We start from the raw sequence: 25960 nt of genomic DNA on the forward strand, positions 1-25960 counted from the left end.
GGTCCTCAAAACCATGTAAGCAGCCAAGCAGCCACACTCCCTCCTTCACTGTTGCCACTCTTAGCCCAGCTGCAAACAGTCTTCTCAGAGTCATTTTGCCAGCTTGTCTCTGTTTTCTGGGGACACAGACAATGCTAGCGCAGAGCCCTCCAAGCCATGTATGAAGTGTTTGTGAAAACAATGCCTGCCTGTGTAGTGACAAGAGATTATTCATTCACTAAAATTTCAAGGCAGCTGGCAGAACAGTGAAACCAAACAATAATATGTAGTAAAAAAAACACAAAATAAAAATGAAGTGGAAGCCCTTTAAACAAGAGGCAAAATGGGGAAACAGATGTCATTTAAAAAGCAGCTCAAATGCCATTAAAAGCTTTAAAAGCCAGGACAATTGTCATCCAGTATCTAAAAGTTAGCAACAAAAGCACCTGATGATGATGATGATGATGATGATGATGATAATAATAATACTTTATTTTTATAACATGCCTCCATCTCCCTGAAGGGACTCTGGGTGGCTTACATGGGGACTAAGCCCAGAATATAAGTATGCAAAAATACAAAATAAAAACAAAGAATAAAAACATATAATAACAATGTCATAAAAGCAATTAACCACAGAATAAAAGCATAAAAAATACATCAGTAAGCATTGAAGAACCTGATGTAACCACCTGATGCAGGTGTTCAAAAAGCACATTCTATAAATAGGATGCCATCACCAAGGAGATCCTGTAGCCAGTAGTCACCAGAAGGCCTCTCCTTAGAGATCTTAATTTCCAGGCAGATATGTATCGAGAGAAGCAGTCCTCCACTCACCCTGGTCCCAAGATTTCATTTTCCTTTCAGTAATCACATAGCATTCTCTATCCCAGTCGCCATAAACTAAAAAGGACTGACAAGAGAGTGCATTAGCCAAAGAGAATACTTGTATGTGAAGAACTATAATTTGAGCCTCCATAATCTCTTAAGTAAAGCTACACTACAGTTACCTCCTGGCATGCCAGACAAGGAGAGGCCATGGCTAGATCAAGGACCTTCTTGAGATAAAGTTCCTTTATACATCACTTGATAAAATTCCAAATTTCTCTAAAAATATACCTTTCCCCACAATTCCTCCAATGAAGGGTAAATGGTGGAATTACAGTGTGGTTCAGACCTCATTAGTAACTCCAGATTTATTCATCTGAGCTACTATTCTACAAAGCCAAATGCAGTGGTGGAGGTGTGCAGTGTTACTCTGAAACTACAGAATGGAAAGACATGTATTGGGTCCCTGGGGTGGGGATTCAGATTGTTGTGAATGAACGGGTGTCGGCAAGAATAATTTCTCACATAGGGGCATCACCAGTGAGATCTAACAGGGATCTAACCACAGATTGTTGCGTCACTGTTTTCTCAAAAGGTATGCCATGAAGTGTCTGGATAAGAAGCGAATTAAGATGAAGCAGGGGGAGACACTGGCTCTGAATGAGCGCATCATGCTGTCCCTTGTCAGCACTGGGGTGAGTTTGGCTGTCCTAAGCAGATGGAGTTGGGGAAAATAGGCAGGCCCCAAATCAGGCCAGTAGGGCAGCTTGTTACAGGAGAGGGAAGGATAGGTGGCAAAATACATTGAGAGACATATGCATTTTACTGGTGGCTAAATGCAGGATAATGACAGTAGAGACACAGCAGGTGTTTTGAGGGACATGTCAGCCCATTCAGAGGGAGGACAATGTGTGCAGGAGGTGGCACTGAGCATGTGGCTGGAAGTGTGATGCTTGCAGTAAACTAGCAGCAGGGCTGGGATATGTGTAGGCAGCACAGTGAATATTCTGTGCAGGAAAAGGAAGGAGAGGCTATGCAGTGAGAGTGAAGGCAGGAGCAGGGCATGTGAAGTACATGGAATATACAGTGGAGGGGGGAGCAGGAAGGTGGCTTGATGTGTAATCTGCACAAAAGGAGGTGGAAGCCCACGGTGGGTGTTCATGACGTGTGTGTGTGTGTGTCTCAGGGAGGGAGAGAGAGAAGCAGGAAGATTGTGCGATGACTGTGTAGGAGTTGGTGCAAAGCAGACTGCAGAAATGACAGAATGGGAGTGAAGGGTTAAAGGATGGGACAGCAAATGAAAGAGGCAGCATTCATGTGTGGGGCAGGAGCTTGTGTGCTATGTTGAACTATCCAATCTCTCATGATTGGTGTATGTGTGTGTGTAGGAGAATGTAGTATATAGCCAGCATGTGCCTTGGTGTATTGGAGACTGAAGAAGGGAAGTCTAGAATAGACAGCAAGGATATAGACAAGCAAAGTGGGATATGGCTGTGAGCAGAGATGGCACACAACATGTAACAAGAAAATCATTCACATGTTTGCACATGCATACTTTGTGATTCATTTCCCCCCTTTTTCTGTTGTGACGTTATTCCTCATGTCTCTACTAGGATTGCCCTTTCATCGTGTGCATGTCATATGCCTTCCAAACACCTGACAAGCTCAGCTTCATCCTGGACCTTATGAATGGTGAGAGCCAGAATCCTACCTGTAGGTGCCCCCTTCTTCTTTTCCTCCTCCTCCTCCTCCTCCTCTTCCTCCTTCATGTTCTTCTCTAAGCAACCTCCCAGCTCCCATTGTTACCTCTCTGCTTCTTATCTCTGTTCATGTCCAAGTTGTATGCTTCACGTGGTCATCTCTTTTCTGCTTCCTGCAGGGGGTGACCTACATTATCACCTCTCTCAGCATGGGGTTTTCTCTGAGGTTGAGATGCGTTTCTATGCAGCAGAGATCATCCTAGGGCTGGAGCACATGCACAACCGCTTTGTGGTGTATCGGGACCTGAAGGTGAGCATGCACATCTCCTCCAGCCTGACCCAACCCAGTCAAAGCCACTGCTTCATGGCTCAATAACACCAACCCCACATTTTCCCAGTCTTTTCCTTAAAGATGAGCCAGTTAGTGTCTTCAGCATCAAGAGTCCTCAGCACCACTGTCTTACCCATAGAGAAAACACAGTTTTACAGTCAACTCAGACATCATGGTGAGAACGTCTACTGTCTGCTTCTTCAGAAAAAGAAGGCTTGAAAATACAAGTGCATATAGTTCTGCGAAGGGATGCAGAACATGTTCCTCATATCCACGATGAAGTATACTGCTGCACAAAATACCTTGGGATTTGATACTGTGGATTATTAAGCCTTTTGACGCCCACTCTTTGAATCATAGTTGTTGTTTGTAATAAAAGTTGCATTGCTTGATTTGTGTGAGCAGGCTGGGAAGCAGGTTGGGAAGGAGGTTCTAGTAAACCCCGTCGCTACCATCATTTCAGACCTTCCTTCATTCTTAGTATTTCACCTTGAAGATAAGATTTCTGAGGCAAGAAGTATTCTCTACTTAGGGAGGCTACTCACAATATTAAATTACTGAGGAAGTGCTTTGTAGTCAAGTTTTCCTGGTTTACATGTTTGCCATTCAATCTTTGGAGTCCTGGCAATGAGAGGGAAATGAAGGACCAATGTGGCACAGTCCATTACATTGTGAAGAAAAGCAACTCCTGAATGGGAGCTGTATACCTCATAATGTTTGTCTTAATTTTTTACTCAGATCTTTGTTTTCGTTTGTTTGTTAAAAGCTGGAGGAGCCTGGTACTGATTTAATGAAGGAAGTGGTCAGATTTTTTGCTCGCTACCCCAGTTCACTTTCCCTGTAACTTTTATTCCTTGTCCCCCTGTTCCTGCAGCCTGCCAATATCTTGCTGGATGAATTTGGCCATGTCCGCATCTCAGATCTGGGGCTTGCCTGTGACTTTTCTAAGAAAAAGCCTCATGCCAGTGTGTGAGTATTGTTGTTATTCGTTTATGTCCTGCATTCAAGGCAGCTAACAACATATTTAGAAATTACACAGATCAAAAACTATGTAAAAACCTTAACAGATAAAAATGTATTTAAAACAAATAATCAATACATCTAAAGCAGTAAACATTAAAATCATTAAAATACTATATATAAACCTTAAAAACAGTACCACACAGCATTAAAAGTTTGCCCTAATCACCTTTTAAAAGCCTGATGGCATAAAATGTTTTCACTTGCAGACAGAAGGAGAATGATAAGGCTTCCCTGGAATGGAATTCCAAAATTTGGTAGCCGCCACTGAGAAGGCTCTCCACTTTGTTCTCACCAAACAAGCATGTTAAGGAGGTGGAACAAAGATGGGCTTCTCCAGAACACCTTACAGCTCTAATGGGCTCCTATTTGGAAAGGATCTGGTCCCTCCACCACTGATCTGCTCTTCTCTGGCCTGTGTTGCCCATGGTTCCTCACCTACCTGGTGTAGTGGGACTACGAATGTGTAAACACTCTCACTTTTCTACTTCCATCCCAGAATCATCAGAACTTCCCCTAGTCTACACAGACTATGCCATGTCAGTCTACCACATGTCATACTACACAGAGAAGCCATTGAAATCCACAAGCATGTGGACAATTTCAACAGAAAGGAGGAAAACATGAAAATGAACAAAATGTGGCTACCAGTATTTAAAAAAACTCTAAAATCATGACAGTAAATAAATAACAACACTTAGAAGACAGAATTTCAGACAATAAACCATCAGAGCCAATTAACACCTCCCAACAAAGGATTCTTCCAGGCAGGAAGCAGCCAGGCCTTGAAACTGCAAGGCTATTCAATGCTAATCAGGCTGGCCAACTACAAAATTCAGGCAGACAAGAGTTCTTTCTCCCCCGCTGAACATTCCACAGATATATAAACCCCACTTGCCTAGTTCCCAACAGATCTCAAACCTCTGAGGATGTGGGCAAAACGTCAGGAAAGAATGGTTCTGGAACATGGTCATCCAGCCCCAAAAACTCACAGCAACGCAATTATTACCTACATCCCCCTGCAGCTACATGTGTTCCCATATGATGAAAGCCTTCCCATATAAATGGGTTGAGACTTGTGTTTCGTTATGTTGGGGGCTTCCAACCCTGGTTCTATTCTCTCCCTAACACATGGTTTATTCCATCTTCTGCAGAGGCACACATGGATACATGGCACCAGAAGTGCTCCAGAAGGGTGTAGCCTATGATAGCAGTGCTGACTGGTTCTCTCTTGGCTGCATGCTGTTCAAACTCCTGAGGGGGTAAGTAGGTAACATGAAGGAAAGTCCAAGGTGGAGAAGTGCTCCTGAGACGGAGGGGTGGAGATAAGACTGGCAGAGGGAGCTGTTGTTGAAGTGGATGCAGGCTTCGAGGGCTTGTCACTTCAATGTGGCAAGAGATCAGCAACTGAAAGAGAATTTTTGAGGGGAGTGCATGAGAGATGAGTATCTCCTTTGACACTTCCCTTTCTCTTAATGCAGGCATAGCCCCTTTCGGCAGCACAAGACTAAGGACAAACATGAGATTGACCGCATGACACTCACCATGGTAAGTTTTTTTTATCTCTCAAGCTCAGTTGAGGATTAATTTTGATCCTAAATTCCTTCAGCATTTAACTGTGCTTCTTATTCATTTGGGTCCCCAAAGTCTCTTCTTTCCTCCACAACTAGTTCTGCTAACATGGAAAGACAGAGCCAGGACTCCAGAAGTCAGTATCTAGGTTGGCCTATTGTTATACTGTATTCCTGCATGCCAGGACTTGGGTCACCTTTCTGATTACAGACAGTTCCCACGTTGTGGACAAGATAGTTCTGTATCAGATACATTTTTTAAACTACAGTCAAAACATTTTTTAAAGTTTTGGATTGCATATGCAGGGTTAACACCCCGGTAACCGTTGTTTTGCTGTCTATTCCCTTGTTTTGAAGATTTCACCTCGCTTTCCTGTCCATGTGGCAATTGAATTTTGAAAATTTTGGCTTGTCACAGAAACAAGGATTGGTGATAAAGCTTCAGTGGAGAAACCTTTTCCCTATGATAACTCTTACAGGAGTGAATTTCCCTTCCTAGGGGTAGATTTTGTCTCACTTTCTCTTGTCTCGCCACAGTTCTTAACTATGAATCGTATGTAAGTTGTATGTTTGTAACTCAGGGGCTGCCTGTTTTTGTTTTGGCAACTACCTCCTTCACTACTTAGAATTTTGCTAAAATAAACATTTTGTTGAAATGTTCTCATGTGCTAGATCTACATAATTTGCCTTCCAAATCAAATATTCTAAAACTTACGTTTGGTCCAAATATATATATATATGAATTCCAGTGTCCATTTTAATTAGCTGGCTGACTCAATGGAATGAGATTGTGTGGGGAGAGCAGGAGAGAAAGAGGGACATGGAGAAAATATTACCCAAAACTAGCCTGAGGGTTTTCTTGCAATACTATTGCCTTAAGAACCGCAGTTGATTGGGTACTTCCTATTTTTAGCAACATCCTAAACATAACTAAACAGAAGAGGCGGAACAAAGTAATTCCTTTGCCCAGAGAACTTGTGGAGACAATGAACAGATGCTATTCATTTCAACATAGTGATAATTGTTTGGCAGAGCAGGCTGCACAAGCCTTGCCAAAGTGGCCCAGCCATCAAGCAGTTCTGTCTAAAGGTGTCCCATAGAGAATTCAATAAAAAGCTCTTGTTCGATGTGTTCCTATGCTGTTGTGTCTGTTTCTACCCTTGGAAATTGATATCGACTGCAGAATTTCAGAATACAAATGGCTTCAGGTTTTGTTCAGATGCGGTGCTCGGGCTGAGCTCAGATCACTGTTAATAGAAGATATATCTTCAAGATAACATTTTTTTTAAAGTTACTTCCTTGGAATTTCCCAACCTGCTGGCTGGGGATTAAGGGAACCATAGTACTAAAAGTAACTTCCAAGCTCTTGACACCCAAGAAGGGTTATGACAGAGAACCTTATTTATTGATTCCATGTGATTATCTTGTGTATGTGCAGCCCATCCCAAAGTTAGGAGCTGTTTCTGCTTGTGGAATGAGAAGTGAGAAGGGCTGAAGGACACAGAGCTAGGTGAAATTGTCTGGTCAGTCACAGGTTCTTATGTCCTGCTTTTTCTTCTGTTAGCAGTTTCCTTGGAGACTGGTACACAACTCCCTTCTTATAGCAGCCTGCAGTTCTTGGAGCCCTGAGAGGGAAAACAAAGCAAAACTCCTTTTCTAAGCTCTGTTGTCACCATGCCCAAGCCCTCTGTAGGTGTGTGAAGAGTTACTTTCCCCCACCATTGCCTTGAGATTCAGCATGGTGTAGTTGTTTGAGCGTTGGATTAGTCTTCAAATCCTCACTGAGTCATGAAACTCCAAAACTAAGACAAGTCAAACTTGTATTCTGGATTTTAGGAGAGCTGACTTCCGAAAAATGAAGAAAATACTGGGCAGCATTCCGTGGACACCAATACTAAAAGACAAGGGAGTTAAGGATGGATGGGAGTTTTTCAAGAGTGAAATTGAAAGGTGCAATTACAAACAGTGCCAATAAAAAGAAAAAATAAGAGAAGTGCAAGGAAGCCAGAATTGATGTCCGAAGAATTTCTAACTGGGCTTAGTCTCAAAAGAGACATGCACAAGAAGTGGGAAAGGGGAGAAATCACCAAGGAAGAATTCAAATGAACACCAACTCCTTTAGGGAAAAGGTTTTCAAGGCTAAAGAGCAAAATGAGCTTAGGCTTGCAAGGGACATTATTAAAAACAATAAAAAGGGCTTCTTTGCTAATGTCTTTAGAAAAAGGAAGAATAAGGAGGCAATTGGGCATCTGCGAGGAGAAGATAGGGTAACACTGACAGGGGATAGGGAAAAGGCAGAACTACTCAATGTCTTCTTTGCCTCATTGTTAAGGAAGTGGTCTGCAAACACGTATGAATGCTGTCATCGCTAATAGTCAACATGGATTTATCAAAAACAAGTCATGCCAGACTAATCTGATCTCTTTTTTTGATAGAGTTACAACCTGGGTAGATGCAGGGAATGCCGTGGATATAGCGTATCTGGATTTCAGTAAGGCCTTCGACAAGGTCCCCCATGACCTTCTGGCAAACAAACTAGTCCAGTGTGGGCTACGGTTAGGTGGATCTGTAATTGGTTAAGCGAATGAACCAAAAGGGTGCTCACCATTGCTTCCTCTTCATCCTGAAAAGAAGTGACGAGTGGAGTGCCGCAGGGTTCCGTCCTGGGCCCAGTTCTGTTCAATATCTTTATTAATGGCTTAGATGAAGGACTAGAAAGCATGATCATCAAGTTTGCAGATGACACCAAATTGGGAGGGGTAACCAACACTCCAGAAGACAGGAGCCGAATTCAAAACGATCTTAACAGATTAGAGAGATGGGCCAAAACTATTTATTTATTACATGCATTTATACCCTGCCCTTCTCCCCAAGGGGACTCAGAACTAGCAAAATGAAGTTCAACAGAGACAAATGCAAGATACTCCACTTAGGCAGAACAAATAAAATGCAAAGATACAGAATGGGGAATGCCTGGCTCGATAGCAGTACATGTGAAAAAGATCTTGGGAGTCCTTGTGGACAACAAGTTAAACATGAGCCAACAATATGATATGGCAGCCAAAAAAGCCAATGGGATTTTGGCCTTCATAAATAGGAGTACAGTAAATCCAGGGAAGTCATGCTACTCCTCTATTCTGCCTTAGTCAAACCATATCTGGAATACTGTGTCCAATTCTGGGCACCGCAATTTAAGGGAGATGTTGACAAGCTGGAATGTGTCCAGGGTAAGGCGACTAAAATGATCAAGGGTCTGGAGAGCAAGCCCTATGAGGAGCGGCTTAAAGAGCTGGGTATGTTTAGTCCGCAGAAGAGAAGGCTGAGAGGAGACATGATGGCCATGTATAAATATGTGAGGGGAAGTCATAGGGAGGAGGGAACAAACTTGTTTTCTGCTGCCCTGGAGACTAGGATGCGGAACAGTGGCTTCAAACTACAGGAAAGGAGATTCCACCTGAACATTAGGAAGAACTTCCTCACTGTGAGAGCTGTTCGGCAGTGGAACTCTCTGCCCCGGAGTGTGTGGAGGCTCCTTCTTTGGAGGCTTTTAAGCAGAGGCTGGATGGCCATCTGTTGGGGATGCGATTTTCGTGCTTCTTGGCAGGGGTTTGGACTGGGTGGCCCACAAGGTCTCTTCCAACTCTGATTCTATGATTCTATGATCCTGTATAACATTGGACAAGTTTCACCATCACAACCTCAGAAAAAGACAAAGACGAACCAACTCTGAACAAATCTTACATAGAAAATCCCATTGTAGGTTCACTTTAGGATTGTCATAAATCAGAAATAAATTGAAGGCATGCAACAACAAGAACAAAAACCACTACCTTTGCCTCCTGCCCATTGCTTCAGTGGGCAACTGAGATGCATTCAAGTTCCTTGACCTTTGTACCTGGATCTGAAATAAAAACAAGCTGTGGAATTCATTGGCATGTGGATTTAAATAAGTAAAGGGCCTGAGAGGCAGAGAACTTATGTTTTAGAAATTCAGGCTCAAATTCCAGCTGTGCCATAGCATAACCACCGCTGTCTAGTCTGTAAAATGAAACTATGAACCTCCTACAGCATCGAGTTGTTGTGAGGACTTTGGACTGTGGATCACTTTACACATTTAAAGTGTTTACAGTAGTTTATATGACTAAACAAGTGGGATAAAAGGCAAACTCCTGTTCTTTATTGTAACCAACCAGCCATGCTATGTCCTCTATGATGTTTTATTCCTGCCCACTTGGCTGCCCTACCGGCCAGACGATATTCTGTGTCTGTAAAGCAAATTCTAGTTCAGTTCCCAATAGAATATTTTGGGTTCCTTCCACTTTCACTCACTGCAATCAATCCTCCCTCCTTTTTTTCTTTTGGTATTTCTGAAAATGGTGGGGTCTTGTCAAAACTGTTTATGCCACCATTTTGTGCAAAGGAAGTACCATTTTGTCTACATAAGCACGGGCACACCTGAATAGTGAGAGTAGAGGAAATGATAGAGAATGTAATATTTTATCTATTTTATTTATTTTTCTGAATGTATATCCCACCTTTCTCCCAAGAGGGGATTCAGAATGGCTCGTAATGATGAAATAGCACTTTCTTTTAATGGCATTGGTATCTTGTTTGTCTTGAAAGTTTAGAATAAAAACTATCATTATAAAAAGGCCAGCAGAATATAACACAAGTCTTCCTGGTTCACACCAAAGATCTAATCCAATATTTTAAAGTGGCCAACCAGACTTTTACAGGAAATACATGCTCCCTTTTTATTGACACTTCAGTCAAGAGCTTATGTCCATTAGTATGGATCAGTCATAGAGATCAATTATAGAGAGTCAATGAGATGTAGTGGCTGGATCTGCACTCAGTCTTGGAAATCCACTGGGGGACTTAGGCAAGTCATAAGCTCCCAGCCTTAGAGGAAATCAAGGGTAAACCGACTCGGAACAAATTCTGCCAAGAAAATGATATTTTAGATTTATCTTAGGGTCACCATAACCCAGAAATGACTTGAAGCCACACAATAGTAATGTTTTATCCGTAATCTCTTAATAGCAACTGATAAGTTTACCTATCCCTCCCTCCCCACCAATATATATTTTAAATTGTAAGGCTGTGCCCATTGTTATGTCCTGTGACAGTGAATTATCTGAATTAACTTGGTTAAATCATGCATCCTTTTGTCTGTTAGTTTAATTGGCTGGTTCTGTGTTATGGTATGAGATGAAATAATGTTCAGAGTGTATCACAGTGCAATAGACAGCTATGAAGTGATTGAAATATGATTGGAATGGCTCCCGGATTACGATTTTTAGTCTTTGTGCTTTTAACAATTTCCTGTGCCATTTTATTTTATGTATTGATTGTTATGGTTTTATGGTTTTTATTGATTTTAATGTATATTGCATTTGTATGTTTGTGTCTATTCTGGCATTGAATTGGTGCCAATTTGGAAGCCGCTCTGAGTCCCCTTCGGGGTTGAGATAGAACGGGGTAAAAATGCAGTAAATAAAAATAAATAAATAGCAGGAGCAAGCAGAAACATATTTCTGTCTATTTTTCTGTGATTCTGTACTGACAAACTTTTCACTGCCAATGAAAAATATACAGGTTTAGATATTTGGTGAAGCCATAGTAGAAGTGAGTTGTGTGTCCTTAAACTGGTTTCTGCCATAAAATAAAATAGCACAGGAAATTGCCTTGAAGGGCAAAGGTGGTTGTTGCTGTTGTTGTGTGCTGCAGTGCTTGTCCATGGCTGAAGAAGAATTGAGACACTGGTTTTCTAGTGTCCTAGTACCCTCCATGTTAATTTAAAGTCAGACAGGAGTGCCATTTGAATTTTTCACCTTTGAGATTCCCTGGGTGTAGTAGTCAAGAAAAGGTCTGCCTGTGCAAAATTGCTGTTTATAGCTAACATTGCTGAAACTATTATTAACACAGTCTAATTGATACAAGATGGGGAGAGCATGCAGAATAGATGCTTTTGGGGTGATTTCAAGACCAGTGGCAACTACTGCTGCTCCTTCTGCTGCTGTTATAGAAAATTAGATTTCATTCTCCTTTCAGGTTGAACATTAGAGATTATGTTTTTCACTGGATTAATTGAGGATGTAAAATCTCTCCCACAGCCCTTTTGCACACAAAGGAACTAGGTAATGCTGACAGCAAGGAGAAAAGTGAAAAGAGCAAGATGATGCACATTATCACGATCCACTGGGATTGTGATGCATATGCTGCCTGTTTGACAGGCTGTTAGAAGCATCATGATAAACTGGGAAGGAAGGGATATGGGGCAAGGCATATGGGAGAAACTGGGTATTTGCTATGAACCACTGTGGTGATTGTGTTGCATGAAGTGAATCATGGAAAAAATAACTATGCTTGTAGGCAAATACCAAACAGATGGACAGTAAAACCTCTTTTGAAGATAAGGGATATGTGTGCAAATGCAATGGCTGATCTAAAATGCTTCCTCTTCCATTTGAAGTTTTGTCAGCTCATGGATAGGGAATAATAATAATAATAATAATTTTATTTTTATACCCCGCCCCATCTCCCCGAAGGGACTTAGGGCGGCTTACATGGGGCCAGGCCCAGTCAACAACAATAAAACAAACCAATAAAACAGATCAAATAACAAACAAACAAAAAAACAAGTCATAAAAATCACATACGAGGACAAAAGATAAAATCTTGGATAAAATCTGGAGAAACCTGGGCCAAAAGTGCTAGTTTGTCAAAATCATCAGGAAGGGGTGGATTATCCAAATTGTCGTCGCCTTCAAGGTGCTGGAAGAGGCGTAAATACGGGACTACTATTGGAAATGCAACAGGTCAGACTTACTAGATCAGTTATCGAAGGCCTGCTGGAAGAGCCATGTTTTCAGGCTCTTCCGAAAGGAGAGGAGGGTAGGGGCTTGCCTGATCTCCCTGGGTGAGTTCCAGAGCCGGGGGGGGGGGGGCACAACGGAGAAGGCCCTCTCATCCCCACCAACCACGACTGCGAGGGTGGTGGGAGCGAGAGGAGAGCCTCCCCCCGACGAGCGAAGAGATTGTGCAGGTTCATAGGGGGAAATACGGTCACAAAGGTAGGTGGGTCCCAAACCGTTTAGGGCTTTGTAGGTAATGACCTGCACCTTGAATTGGGCTCGGAAAATAAACGGCAGCCAATGGAGCTCCTTGAACAGGGGAGTAGAACGCGCCCTGTAATTTGCTCCAGTTAGAAACCTGGCTGCCGCACGTTGTACTAGTTGCAGTTTCCGGGCCGTCTTCAAAGGCAGCCCCACGTAGAGCGCATTGCAATAATCCAGTCTAGAGGTAACTAAGGCATGGACCACCCTGGTCAGAACTGTTTCCCCTGAAAATAACTTTTAATCCACATGAAAAGTCAACTGGTGACCTCTACCAGTGGTAAATAATGGTGGTCAGAACCAAAGGTGTTTGAGTTTGCAAGATATCACAGCTTTCCTTCTTTCTTATTTCTTCATGTTGTCTTCCCTACCCTCCTTCTTCACCTTCTGGAGCAGAATAGGAAATGACTTCCAAAAGGGCACTTCGCAAAAGCAAGGAACAGCCTGCAGCATGCAGAATGCTGGCTGATTCTTGAGCCAAGGTTTGCCCATCCAACTTTAGCTCATTGTCTCTCATTTACTCCTCTGACCAGAATAGTAACTGCAATGCTGCTGGATGCAAATAACCAGCAGTCTTTTTTTTTTTTTTTTGGAATTTCCTATGGCTTCTAGAATATGGTATCTTCTTGTCCAATCTGAATGAATAAATTAACCAATCATTCTGCACAGCTTTCACACTGACATGCAACAGTTGGAATGATGCCCAGGGACTTCTTGTAGAGTTCCTGCAACACTTCTTTTTCTTCGTACAACATTTTGTCTTAGTTTCACATCCTGCCTCCCTCAGCCCACCCAATCATCGTTATCTAATCCCATCCTCTTCTTTCTCATAGGCTGTAGAGCTGCCAGATTCCTTCTCCCCTGAGCTGCGCACTCTGCTGGAGGGACTCCTTCAGAGAGATGTCAACCGTCGCCTGGGCTGTATGGGCCGTGGGTGAGTCTCCCACAAAGGAGCTGTGAAGGGTATGGAAGGGCAGTGGAAGCTGTTCGAGTAGGCTAGGGTTTTAGGGTAACTTACCTTCTTATAGAAGAGAGAACAGACAATTCTCAGCATAAAGGGTCTACCTTTGACATACGCCTCTCCTGACAACAGTTCAGCCCTGCCATTCACTAAACCAGAATCTGGCAAGAATGATGAGCATTATTATTGTTGTTGTTGGTTATTTTTTACTCACCTCTCCTCAGGGCAGGGCACAACATAGTTAAAAACACATCTTTACAAAACATTATATAAAACACACATATTAAAACATATTTATGTGAAATACATATATTAAAATACACAAAACAAAGCTTAACATACAATAAACATGAGACATGAGTTTAGAATTCATAGTTAAAACTGACTGGGTAGTTTTAACATGCTGTTAAACTGTTTTAAATCTGTTTTTTAACAATGTTTTATATATCTTGAGCTTCCTTTAAGAGAGCCCTGGCTTGGGGGGAGCTGAAGGGGCAGAAGAGCAAATTCTGATATTTGCCTACAAGGAGAGAATGCTTCTGGAACATGGCCATACAGCCCGGAAAACTCACTGTGACCCTATAAATATTTCTAATACAGCCGGCTCTCATTTGTAGGTTTAACTTTTTGCAGATTTGATTAATATAGTTTCTCTGGATCCTCCAGTGTGATCCTATAATGAAACTGACCATGGTTTTTTTTTGCTGGAAGACCTAGAGACTCCTAGTGAGACCATCTTGTGGTGGAAGTTCACCACAGAGTTGCACCAGAGGAACTAGAAATTCATAGAGAAATGTTATCTCAAGTAAAAAAAAACAACAACAGTATTTTAATTGATGGGTTTTTCCCCCAATTTTGCGGTAGTTGTGCAGTCCTAACCTTAATGAACATGAAGGGCTGGTTGTAATAAAGAAACAATGCTCAGGTGCTCTAGTTGTCATAAAAATAAGGTTAAAATATATATCCCCTAGATTTCCCCCATATGAATTATACCAATATATGTATTAAGAGGTGCAATGTGACTAAGAAATATGGTGCCATTTTGAAATATTTACACAATAAATTTCCGTCTTTTCAAAAAAGCCCTCTCTTACCAGTATTTTGCTCCTGGCTTTGACCTCTCAGCCTCTCTCAAGCCCCATTCCTCAGGGTCAGATTCAAGCAACAATCTGATAACCCAGTTCAGATGACCTTGAAGCAGGGATTTGTCCGCTCAGGTTTGGCTGTATCCCTTGCTCAGCATGAAATCTAAATTAGAATCCAAAATCCAAAGAATCACAGAGTTCAAATGTTTCAAAATGAACTACTTTCTAGCCTTTAATAGTCATTCTAGAAACCAGAGAACAGGCTGTATGGGGACAGTTGCTGTTATTACTCTTTAAAACACTCTGCTATCAAGGATAATTCTTCTAGGGAAAATAAAAGAAGGATTCCCTGCCTGGCCACTTTTGTCAGTTCCACCTTTTCATAACATAATAGAGGAGAAAGGGAGCAAATTATATAATCCCAGGTCCAAAACAGCATGTTTCACACACTTAAGATGAACTTATATCACTATGACCTAGCTACATCTCATGCAAGAACAAGCCGCATTAATTTATAACATCCGTCTGGGGAAGTAACACTAATCCCATCCACATTTGTGCTACAGGTGTCAAGTTAGCATCTAAGTATACTCTGTGCTAACAAAATTCTGTGGCCACACCATTCAGATTCTGAGAAAGCAAAACCTGAAATCTATTCACTTGTATACATTATCCAAACCCAAAACAGATCTACAGAATTTCTTTTACCATCCACATTTTATTGTAGTCTTTATTTATTTGCATTATTGTGTTTGCACTATTTCCTCTTATTTTCCTACCTTAAGGGAAAGACAATGAGCTACAGGGGGTACTGAAATCACCCCTTTTCTACCCACCATAGCAGGGGTTTCTGAAATTTCAAAAGGCATTTAAAACATATCTCTGGAGCCACAATTTTGCCTTAAAAAAACTAAATGAAATGTTTAGTAGACTGGAATCTGCATCTAGAAGCACATTTCCCCCCTTCTGGTCACTTCCAGGATCATCGGTTTGTTCACTGCAACAAAACACAACAGTTACATGTATATCTCTGACGCAAACCAGTTACACCACATCAAGAAGGCAAAGGCGACTAAAAGCTAACAGGTGCAAAGCGGTTATACCAAGTTGATTTATGATACCTTTTAAAGCAAATTGTTGGAACAAGGGGAGAGTTCTCAAGGGAAATTGCCCAATAATTCAAGAGACATCAAAGCATCATGATCATTGGGTGCTGTTAGTGAAGTTGTTATCCCCAAAGTTCCCTGTCTCCTCCATTCAGCCAGAAAAGTGTCAGTATTGCTTTTTGAATGTTTCTTACAGAGCACTTGAGGTAAAGGAGAGTCCCTTTTTCCAGGGTCTGGACTGGCAGATGGTTTTCCTCCAGAAGGTAAACAGAACAACCTGGGGTTGAAGCCCAGTGATGAGAGTGGAGTAAAGGTTCCACACAAGGAAGGGAAGGGTCCTCTTTTGACCCTTTGCTAATTTTTCCCATTGTGTCTTCTTAGTACCCACCCCCCTTGATCCCACCACGTGGGGAGGTGAATGCAGCAGATGCCTTTGATATAGGTTCTTTTGACGAAGAGGACACCAAAGGAATCAAGGTACCTACTCTGCGGGAGTCACAGACTTATATCCTAGAGTCATAGCTTATTCTACTGGGCAGTGGCAGCTTTCTCCTTTCACTAGCCTGAAGATACCACTGTTTTAAAAATGGGTTGTTCTGTATTCCTTCCAAAACAGGAACTCAGAAATAGAGTGAATTGTAAAACACATTGTAGAAACCCAGGCAATAGTACTACGTTTTCATGAGGAATAAGGATTCAGCCCAGATCACATTAGTTGAATTAGACCATGGTTCATATACAATATAATCCCAACTCCGTCACTGGTACCACTCAGAGACCACTAGAAACCTCAGAAGGACATGTTGTAGATTCCTATACCTTCTTGTTTGTGTGCAACAGTTGCAGCTACACCATCTCTGAACATGGAGGTTCCATTTATCACAACTAAAAGTTAACTGTTTACTGTTTTGTAGGACTATCTAAACCAGTGGTTCTCAACCTGTGGGTCCCCAGGTGTTTTGGCCTACAACTCTCAGAAATCTCAGCCAGTTTACCAGCTGTTAGGATTTCTGGGAGTTGAAGGCCAAAATATCTGGGGACACACAGGTTGAGAACCATCGATCTAAACCCATGGAGGGCCTTTTAGTATGATTTTTATACATTGAACATGTATTGAACAAGTTGAAAATATCTTAACAGTGATGTCCAGGCAAAGAGAAACTGTTACTGTTTGAGCGATATTTGTAATATGGTTCTAGCATCTTCTCTTTTCTTCTATCACCCTCCACATACGTTAATGGCAAGATTTAATTATTAATTGTCCATAGATGATAGAAAAACAGTGGTAGAGTTTCAGAAAGCCGTAATATATTACTGGAGCCTGCTGGCTTTCAGTGAAACATGGTTTACGTCAAATGCCCATCTGACTCAGCCTAACACCTTTGGAGCAAAGAGAACCTTCCTTTATAATTGCTGGTGTTGGTATTAGTTGAATTTTGCTTGGGTGGTTTGCATATATTCCCAGGTGGAAATGAGAAGCTAGCGGTAGCTGAAAAATAGATAGAAAAGTATCTAAGGAAAGTAAGAGAGATAGGATTTCAAATGCATAAAAGAAATTGAGTAGGGAGAGTAATGTAGTTGACAGAAGTAGAAAAGTTGGGCCACATAAACGTATCTGTTACCTTACTTCTGATAGAATCATAGAATCATAGAATAGTAGAGTTGGAAGAGACCTCATGGGCCATCCAGTCCAACCCCCTGCCAAGAAGCAGGAAATCGCATTCAAAGCACCCCGAACAGATGGCCATCCAGCCTTTGTTTAAAAGCCTCCAAAGAAGGAGCCTCCACCACAGTCCAGGGGAGAGAGTTCCACTGCCGAACAGCTCTCACAGTGAGGAAGTTCTTCTTGACGTTCAGGTGGAATCTCCTTTCCTGTAGTTTGAAGCCATTGTTCCGCGTCCTAGTCTGCAGGGCAGCAGAAAACAAGCTTGCTCCCTCCTCCCTATGACTTCCCCTCACATATTTATACATGGCTATCATGTCTCCTCTTAGCCTTCTCTTCTGCAGGCTAAACATGCCCAGTTCTTTAAGCCGCTCCTCATAGGGCTTGTTTTCCAGACCTTTGATCATTTTAGTTGCCCTCCTCTGGACGCTTTCCAGCTTGTCAACATCTCCCTTCAACTGCGGTGCCCAGAATTGGATGCAGTATTCCAGGTGTGGTCTGACCAAGGCAGAATAGAGGGGTAGCATGTCTTCCCTGGATCTAGACGCTATAGCCCTATTGATGCAGGCCAAAATCCCATTGGCTTTCTTAGCAGCCGCATCACATTGCTGGCTCATGTAGAAGTGAAAAGGAAAAAGAACTGGATTAGAATATTTTAGAATGTGTCCCAAAGCCGAATGAATGAAAAGATTCGGCCTCCTGTTTCCCACAGAGAACAATCAGGTGCTTAGGTGATGCCCACCAGTCAGGCATGAGGGCACAATAGCACCCTTCCGCTACTGACACAGTTGATGTTCAGAAGTGATAATGCCTCTGATCCAGAAAACATAGTGACATAACTTGATTCTCATCTCAGCTATTGGACAGTGACCAGGAGCTCTATCGCAACTTTCCGCTCACCATCTCAGAGCGTTGGCAGCAGGAGGTGACAGAGACTGTGTTTGACACAGTCAATGCTGAAACTGACAAGCTGGAGGCCCGTAAAAGAGCCAAGAACAAGCAGCTGGGCCACGAGGAAGGTGAGCTATACTGCTGGGACAAGAGATTCCAGCTGGTTCCCTTATTCAGGGCAGTTCTGCTCAGTGCTGGCAGTGCTGTTGTCAGCCAGCTCTGACCATTAAAATCTAGGCTATCTACAGAGCTGTCGTGAGCTTTTCCCATCCATTTTGGGGGAAGAAGTCATCAGCTGGATATGATTGACCCTTTCTCAACTCTTGCATTTGTGTTGTCTTTAATTCCCTTTTCTTCACTTTTCCTTAACAGACTATGCTCTGGGCAAGGATTGCATCATGCATGGCTACATGTCAAAGCTGGGGAATCCTTTCCTTACTCAATGGCAGAGGCGATACTTCTACCTCTTCCCAAATCGTTTGGAGTGGCGCGGAGAGGGAGAATCCCCGGTAAGGGAAGAGCTTTGCTCCAACAAGCTGGGAAAGGGCAAAATGAAGGTTTGATTGGAGTGGGGATGAACTATCTATGTGCACAAGAATGTAGCACTGGCTTGCAAGAGTGGGCAGACGAAGAGGTGGATTATAGTGCCAGGAGGAGGGCTTGTCTGAATATGGGCAAGGGATGCACAACGCACGTACATTTAAACTGGGGTTCATAATAGCTTCTTCCTTAACCCAAATATCTTTGGATTCCACAACAGCAATCCCTACTTACCATGGAAGAGATTCAGTCAGTAGAGGAGACACAGATAAAGGACCGGAAGTGTATCCTGCTTAAGATTCGGGGAGGCAAACAGTTTGTCTTGCAGTGTGACGTGAGTATCTTCCTTCCCACTCCCTGCTGTATCATCTAGAAGAGAGTTTGAAGAGCATATAGATGTCAAAAAACCAGCCTTGGTTTCTGGAAACAGTTTATTTTGGCCCATCAAGCACAGTATTGAATGCATAGGATCACCATTCTGAAATTTTCTTCTTTATGATTTATGTGGAGAGCTGTAGTCATAATTAGCAATGCTGTAACACTTCTTGATAATTCAAAGTTGTTCACATATGTTGCCTCAGTCACCCTTGCAAAAATTTTATAAAATAAATCACAGTTGTTACCCCTTTATGCCAAAGGAATCAGGGAATAATTTGGCTTATAAAAAGTTGTTCTGATGAATTCATAGACAAGGCGAGATAATGATCCAGGGGTCTCCTGATACTGCAATTCTTTGTGTTTGTTTCTGTACTAACACTATATTTGGAGACCTGCATCTCAGTAGTACTAGATCTGGATTCAAGAAGAACCATATCCCTATATTGCAGGGGGGTCTATACCAGTGATGGCTACTTTACATCACCAAGATGTATCAACAAAGTAGTTACTTTCCTAGTCTTGATTCAGTAGTAGGGTGAGATGAGGTCAAGAGAAAGGTTGGTGGTGCTTCCTTAAAGCTGGCAGATGTAAATTTCTTGAATGCACAAAAGGAGGCACACCAGCTCTTGACAGCTTTGGAAGACTAAGGAGAAAGATGTGATGTTGCTTTTTATACAAGATTTAGCAAAGCAGAAACAGGAAGGTCAGAACACTTGTGTTTCCTGCTTCCCGATCTCACTTCTAAGATACCCTGCAGTCCCTTTCTGAAAATCTGTGGACTGTAGACAAAGGGATGTTTTTTTGGGGGGGTTGGGAGGAAGGAAGTTACTTGTTCTGTTTACAAGGCTAGTTCAGTTTTGGTATGTTCTAAAGAGATTGCATGGGCTTTATAACAATAGAATAACCAATGCATAGTAAGCAGATCTGTAGCATTTAGCTACATTTGAGCAGAAATGAGCAAATTGCAGCCCTCCAGTTGTGGCTGGAACGCAGTGCTCATCATTCTTCACATTGGCTAAATTGGCTAGAGCTTTTGGGAATTATACTGAAAATTCTAGAGGGATGCAGTTTGCCCACCTTTAGCGCTGGTTGCATTAGCAATATTGAGACTACCAATTTATGTGGGTGGACCTCAACTACTGGTAACCCTATTAAAGTACTCTCTGAGCTTTTAAGTAGGCCCTTGCTGCTCTTGTTCAAGGTCTACACAAAGCAAGTGAACAGTATGGTCAAACACTTCTCTGCATCCCATTAACTTCAGTGGATATTGGAAATTAGATTGCTAAATTCCAGTTATTACAGTGGGAGTTTTTATATTGCTAACTATCAACTAATGCTCCAGAGGTTTAAAAACAAACCAGATGAGGTGTTTAGGGATCTTCAGAATGCATTTGTAATTCAACTTTTTTTGATAGAGAGACTGCATGTAAAATCAGGAAAAGGTTTAAGCTCTGTACAAGGCAAGATTGGGCAGTTAATAGGGATATTTATTTGCTTTCATTAAAGTAAACTGAATAGATGGCATCTATGGCACATAAACACAGGCAGACTGACATCATCATTCCATTGTCCTTCTGATTCACTAAAATGTGAACCAACCTTGTTAATTGAAGAAGGTTATAGAAGAGATAGAAATACTGTGGGGTTGTTGTGTGTTTTCCGGGCTGTATGGCCATGTTCCAGAAGTATTATCTCCTGACGTTTCGCCCACATCTATGGAAGGCATCCTCAGAGGTTGTGAGATATACCTCACAACCTCTGAGGATGCCTGCCATAGATGTGGGCGAAACGTCAGGAGATAATTCTTCTGGAGCATGGCCATAAAGCCCGGAAAACACACAACAACCCTGTGATTCTGGCCATAAAAGCTTTCCACAACACAGAAATACTGTGGTTTAAAAGTTCTATTATCTCAGATGGCATTTCAGTTTTACAGATAATACTTTTGTTTAAATGAAAGAGGAATAGGTCTAGAATCTTTGCCCGTACTCCCATGTCATTATAAGCTTTGCCCATATTCCCATGTCATTATGGTTTGTTGAAATCTACTTTGTTGTAATGTGCAGATCTGCCTCCATTAACAAGTCAATGATTTGTTAATTAGCTCAAACTACAACCTGAGCCCATGGTTTGTTGTAGTTGCATGCATTCAGATTTGCTTTCAACCAGGATTTGTTGTGACATCTAAATTGACAACCATGGCTTTTCTTTGGCTTGTTTATGTGCCTAATGGTATGTGCCTACCATTAAGGGGGAACGTGACAGAAAGAGGAGAGATGCAAAAACATGGAAAGCTACACTGAGTTTGTTTGTACACCTTCTCTTTGTCTGCTAACTCCATGTTATTCGTCCTTTTTTCTCAATACAGAGTGATCCCGAGCTAGTTCAGTGGAAGAAGGAACTACGTGATGCCTACCAAGAAGCTCAGCAGCTGCTGCAGAGGGTTCCCAAAATGAAACACAAGCCACGCTCTCCAGTGGTGGAACTAAGCAAGGTCCCGCTGATCCAGCGCAGCAGCAGCAGTACCAACGGCCTCTGACCCTCCTCGCCTTCCTCTCCCATCCTTAATTTATTCGGCTGGGTTTGTCCACCATGCCCACCCTCTTCTCCTGTCTCTTTTTGCTGATTGTTGTGACGTCCACCCCAGCCCCCTGGGGTATAGTGAGGGGGTGGGGCATCCAGAAGGTGTGGGACAGGTTTCCCCCCTCCTCCCAGCACGTGGGAATCGATACCAATTTAAGGGGAAGAAGCCTAGTTGGTAAGGTGGGTCTGAGTCAACCTGTTCCCCACTGAGCAAGGCTCGGATTTTCGATCCCTGCCTCTAAATAGGACCAACGTAAGGAGATGTTCTGAGGTGTGTCATGCATCTTGAGCACTTCCTACTTCCTCCCGGTAGTGCCAAACATAAGAGGGGCATCACAGAACATGGTGGTATGTGAGAAAGCATATCTTCTGTGATAAGTCCCTCAACACTAGTGAGGATGAAGATAAATCTGTTTGACAATCTGAATTACAACCCCTTTACAATCCAGCACCAGGCTCTGAAGTCAGTGCCGCAGTAGATCTTGAAGGAAGTGTGCTCTGGTTCTGGCAGCGAGAATTCCAGAGTGTGTATGTTCTTTCACTGCCACCACCCTTTGCTCGGTGAGCCTTGGTGAGGCAGCCATTGTGCCATAAGCATATCTGTCAGGATTGGCCTCAGTTATCCCATGGGGGATACATCATAAGGAATTGCCTTGAAACTGTTACATTCTAAGAAAAAAACTTCTAACATAAGTGAAAGTTTACTCCCATTTCTTTTCTCCTTTCCTGTTCCTAAATCCAGGACCTTAATCCTTACGTACAACCTCTTTTTGTCCCTCTAGCTACTGTCACAGTTCTGATGTTTCTGACCCAGGGTGGCGGCTGCTCATGCAGCTGGCCTTAGGAATTGCAGTTATTTTCCTCTGCTGTCCTGCTATGACGCCTGAACAGACGTTCTTTGTCTACTGTGCCAAATTTCAATATGATTTTAATGTCCCTCCCAGTTGGCCCAGTAGAGTATATATAAAGCTGTCCTCCCTGCAACCCCCAGGCCAGATCTGGACAGGTTCTCTGCATTTGACTTGTCCAGACTGTATTGTTGCCTCGTACTCTGCTCTTAGGGGGCAGGGTGAGAACTGCCTCTACTTTGCTGCCTCCACTGCCAAAGCCCACCGTGTGTTTCTGTGGAAAGAGGGAGGGGCAGACTTCATGCCAAAAGAGATTCTGAGCTGCTTGAGTCCTCTCGGGGTTGGGGCTGGAGTGGGGGATGCAGTAGCTGGAAACACAGCCTGGATGGGGCCCTGTGCCAACTCCCAAGTATCTGAAGGATTCTGTAAATATTTCCGTGCCAAGGGGGCCAGGCTGGGTTTAAAAAGCTGGGTCCATTCCTCCCCTCCCTCCAGTATGCCTTGTATGAACAGCACCTCCTACCACCACCTCCCCAGCAGTGTTATGATTTCTCCCACAGGATGGTGAGGAATCCCAAGGTGAATTAATCCAATGCCCCTCCTCCTTCCTCCATTTGCAGGGGTTGGGGTGGATGGCTTTCAGTTGGGGATCAGGTCTCGTCCCCACGGTCTCATGCCCCAAGCGCATGCGATTGCCTCTGCTGCATGCCTCCCCCCCCCCCCCATGTGATGAGTTTTGCCTGTTCAGCCACCTGGCTCCTCCATTCCTTCCATAGTGATATGCTGTGGAAGGGGAGAGGTGGAATGAAGCCCCTTCCTTGCAGTGTTTGTACATATTGATCTCTGGTTTGTCTCTCTGGGTTATTATTATGGATTTTTTGCCGATTTTTGAATGTGATTTTAATGAGTGGGATAAAGACTGTTTTTTATAATAAAAAAATCCAAAACCCGCAACTGGAATATATAGACATTTCACTAATAGTATTTACTAACAGTATGCATAAAACATCACCGGGGTTGATACAATCTTATGTATGAAACTGCCTTGTATTGAGTTATACTGTTAGCTAATGCCTTTCTCAGCCAAGTGTTTTATGTTTGTTTGTTTGTTTGTTTGTTTTTGGATGAATCCAAGACCATATACATGTGACGTATATCTTCTGCCATGGAGCTATGAGTGTTAATTTTGACCCTTGGTAGAAACAGGCATGCAAGCCACATAGTTTTGCTAGAAGAAGAAAAAAGAGAATGCTTGAATGTATACATATAATGTAATTTGCATTACAGTAGATCACTAAACTCTGCCATGCATCATGGGTGAAGATCAACAGGCAGTTTCATGGTCTTGCAGCACATCTTAGACTGTCTGTCCAGACAAAAAAATAGCTTTGTTGTTGAGAAAGGTACCATCGTCTACTGTCTTAAACTATAGAAGCAGCTTTTCTGCCTACAGGAAGGATAGACCTTTGAAGGTAGTATAATGTAGAAAACACTTTCTACATTTGGAATTTGGAATATTTGGAATATTCTGCATTGGAATATTGGCCAGATTAATAAATTGGATCCCTATAACAAAGGAATTTCTTGAAAGCCAATTAGGAGTTCTTAAAACCTTTAATGCTGCTCTTCTCTTGCTTCTTGGGTTGTTACTAATAGTGAAAAATTCCTAACTGTAAAGGAGAAGAGAAACTAGTGTAGTTAAAAAAGAAGCCTTATTTTCCATCTTTAAAACTTATTCCAGCAATAGGCATTTTCTCTTTTCACAGAATCAGTGTACACAGTAAAAAGTCTGATTTATTATGTTGAGAGACCAAATGACCTAAACTAAAAAATGCATGGTAGTGATGCAAGGGTGGTTCTGGAAAAGGTCCTATGGGAGAAATCATTGCTGAAAGTATGCCGCAGACACATGTGAGTTATTGCATTGTTTTGATGCCCACAGCATTATGTCTATCTAAAACATTTGTGCTGGAGCAAAGAGAGGGGTACAAACATATTGATGCATGCACAACCATAAAAATACATATAGCTTGTGGATAGAAGAAAACATGTGTCACTTGTTGAGAATTATATTGCAAACAATATAGAGTAACTGTCTGTGACAGTAAGGTGAGAGAAAGCAGACAATCTGTTAATGAATGCCCATGCATCTGCAGTTTGTGGTCAAAATACTGCAGCCCTTTTCACTTAGTAGGGGATTTGAGACATAGCTTTAGGATCCATTGCATGAGCGACAAGTTGTACCAAAAATGTATCCTCAGACATTTCGTGACTCAGTAGGGACAATGCAGTGCACATTGCTTCACTGGTAGTTACTGCATGTGGTCCCAGAGATGTTGTAACCCAGTGCTGCCACACAAAGAAATTACCTAACAGATCAGCCTCTTTAACCCCCTTCTACTGAAATGTAGCTATTATTTCAAGCAAGAGTTTAAGTTAAATGTTGGCTTTTAAAATGTTATTTCCAAAATAGACGTTGACATTGCAATCCTATATATGCTTTTTCAGAGGTAAGCCCCACTCAATACAGTTAGACTTTTCAGGTGTAAGAGAGGAACTGATATAAATGTTGAATTACCAAGTTTAATAAGCTTTGAATGGTAGATTTTACAGAACCTCCTAACAAAATTATAGCTTTCCAGAATGACCATACCACCTAACAGAAACATGCTTTTGGATCAGCATTATCCTACAGCAAACACACATACCAACTGTATCCCTTTCCATTAAAATAAAAGTATTACAGATCCTAAAAATATCACTTGTACACAGTAAAGACTCGGTTGACTTTGCTCATATGTCAACATCTGTGGCGTGAAAATTAAGTCATTTTTCTGCCCCCAGAGAACAAACAAGGTAACAACTTCGGTAGAAGTGAATGGACACAAATCTGATACTAAATGGGGCAACATTCCAGTTAGAGGTTTCTACTAAACTCGGTCACCATACTTCGACAAAAATATTTCAAATAAAAACTTCAGCATTAAGTGGCTATACTGGAATTTTTCGGCAAATTCATTTCTATTTTCTTTATGCTTAACTGGAATTGTGATTTATTTCCACAGATCCACACATATTGTAGGTATTTAATTAAAATAGTATAGTAATATCTATAGAGCTTCCTTTTCTCATAGCAAACTAGACAGAAAAAGGAAAAATCAAGTCAAGGTTCCAAAGAGATAGCTGTTTTATCTTCTGCAGAAACAACACTATTCTGTGGAACTTTTAATAAAATTAGCGCTTGTAGACCAGAATGTACTGTATCAGATGTACGAAGTGGCACTTCAGTTAGCAGGATTTTATACTTGTACTTGGGCAAGAGTGGGATAAATGTAAACAGTGTACTTGGAAGTGATAT

The 25960-nt window shown here is 42.1% G+C and overlaps 1 protein-coding gene across 1 annotated transcript in view; it reads left to right on the forward strand.

Annotated features, from left to right (window-relative positions):
• The window catches only part of grk2 (G protein-coupled receptor kinase 2), a 48127-nt gene extending 22533 nt beyond the window's left edge, over window positions 1-25594 (forward strand). Inside the window, exons 9-21 of the mRNA XM_062967182.1 lie at window positions 1403-1502; window positions 2421-2499; window positions 2687-2817; window positions 3713-3807; window positions 5013-5120; window positions 5340-5406; window positions 13381-13481; window positions 15896-15962; window positions 16081-16176; window positions 18219-18381; window positions 18626-18762; window positions 19014-19127; window positions 21540-25594. Coding sequence (XP_062823252.1) covers window positions 1403-1502; window positions 2421-2499; window positions 2687-2817; window positions 3713-3807; window positions 5013-5120; window positions 5340-5406; window positions 13381-13481; window positions 15896-15962; window positions 16081-16176; window positions 18219-18381; window positions 18626-18762; window positions 19014-19127; window positions 21540-21710 — 1429 coding nt within the window. The 3' untranslated portion in view covers window positions 21711-25594. The remainder of the gene's footprint in view (window positions 1-1402; window positions 1503-2420; window positions 2500-2686; window positions 2818-3712; window positions 3808-5012; window positions 5121-5339; window positions 5407-13380; window positions 13482-15895; window positions 15963-16080; window positions 16177-18218; window positions 18382-18625; window positions 18763-19013; window positions 19128-21539) is intronic.
• Window positions 25595-25960: the final 366 nt, after the last annotated feature.

The sequence above is a fragment of the Anolis carolinensis genome, chromosome 1, assembly GCF_035594765.1.
Source record: "Anolis carolinensis isolate JA03-04 chromosome 1, rAnoCar3.1.pri, whole genome shotgun sequence".
NCBI classification, from domain to species: Eukaryota; Metazoa; Chordata; class Lepidosauria; order Squamata; family Dactyloidae; genus Anolis; species Anolis carolinensis.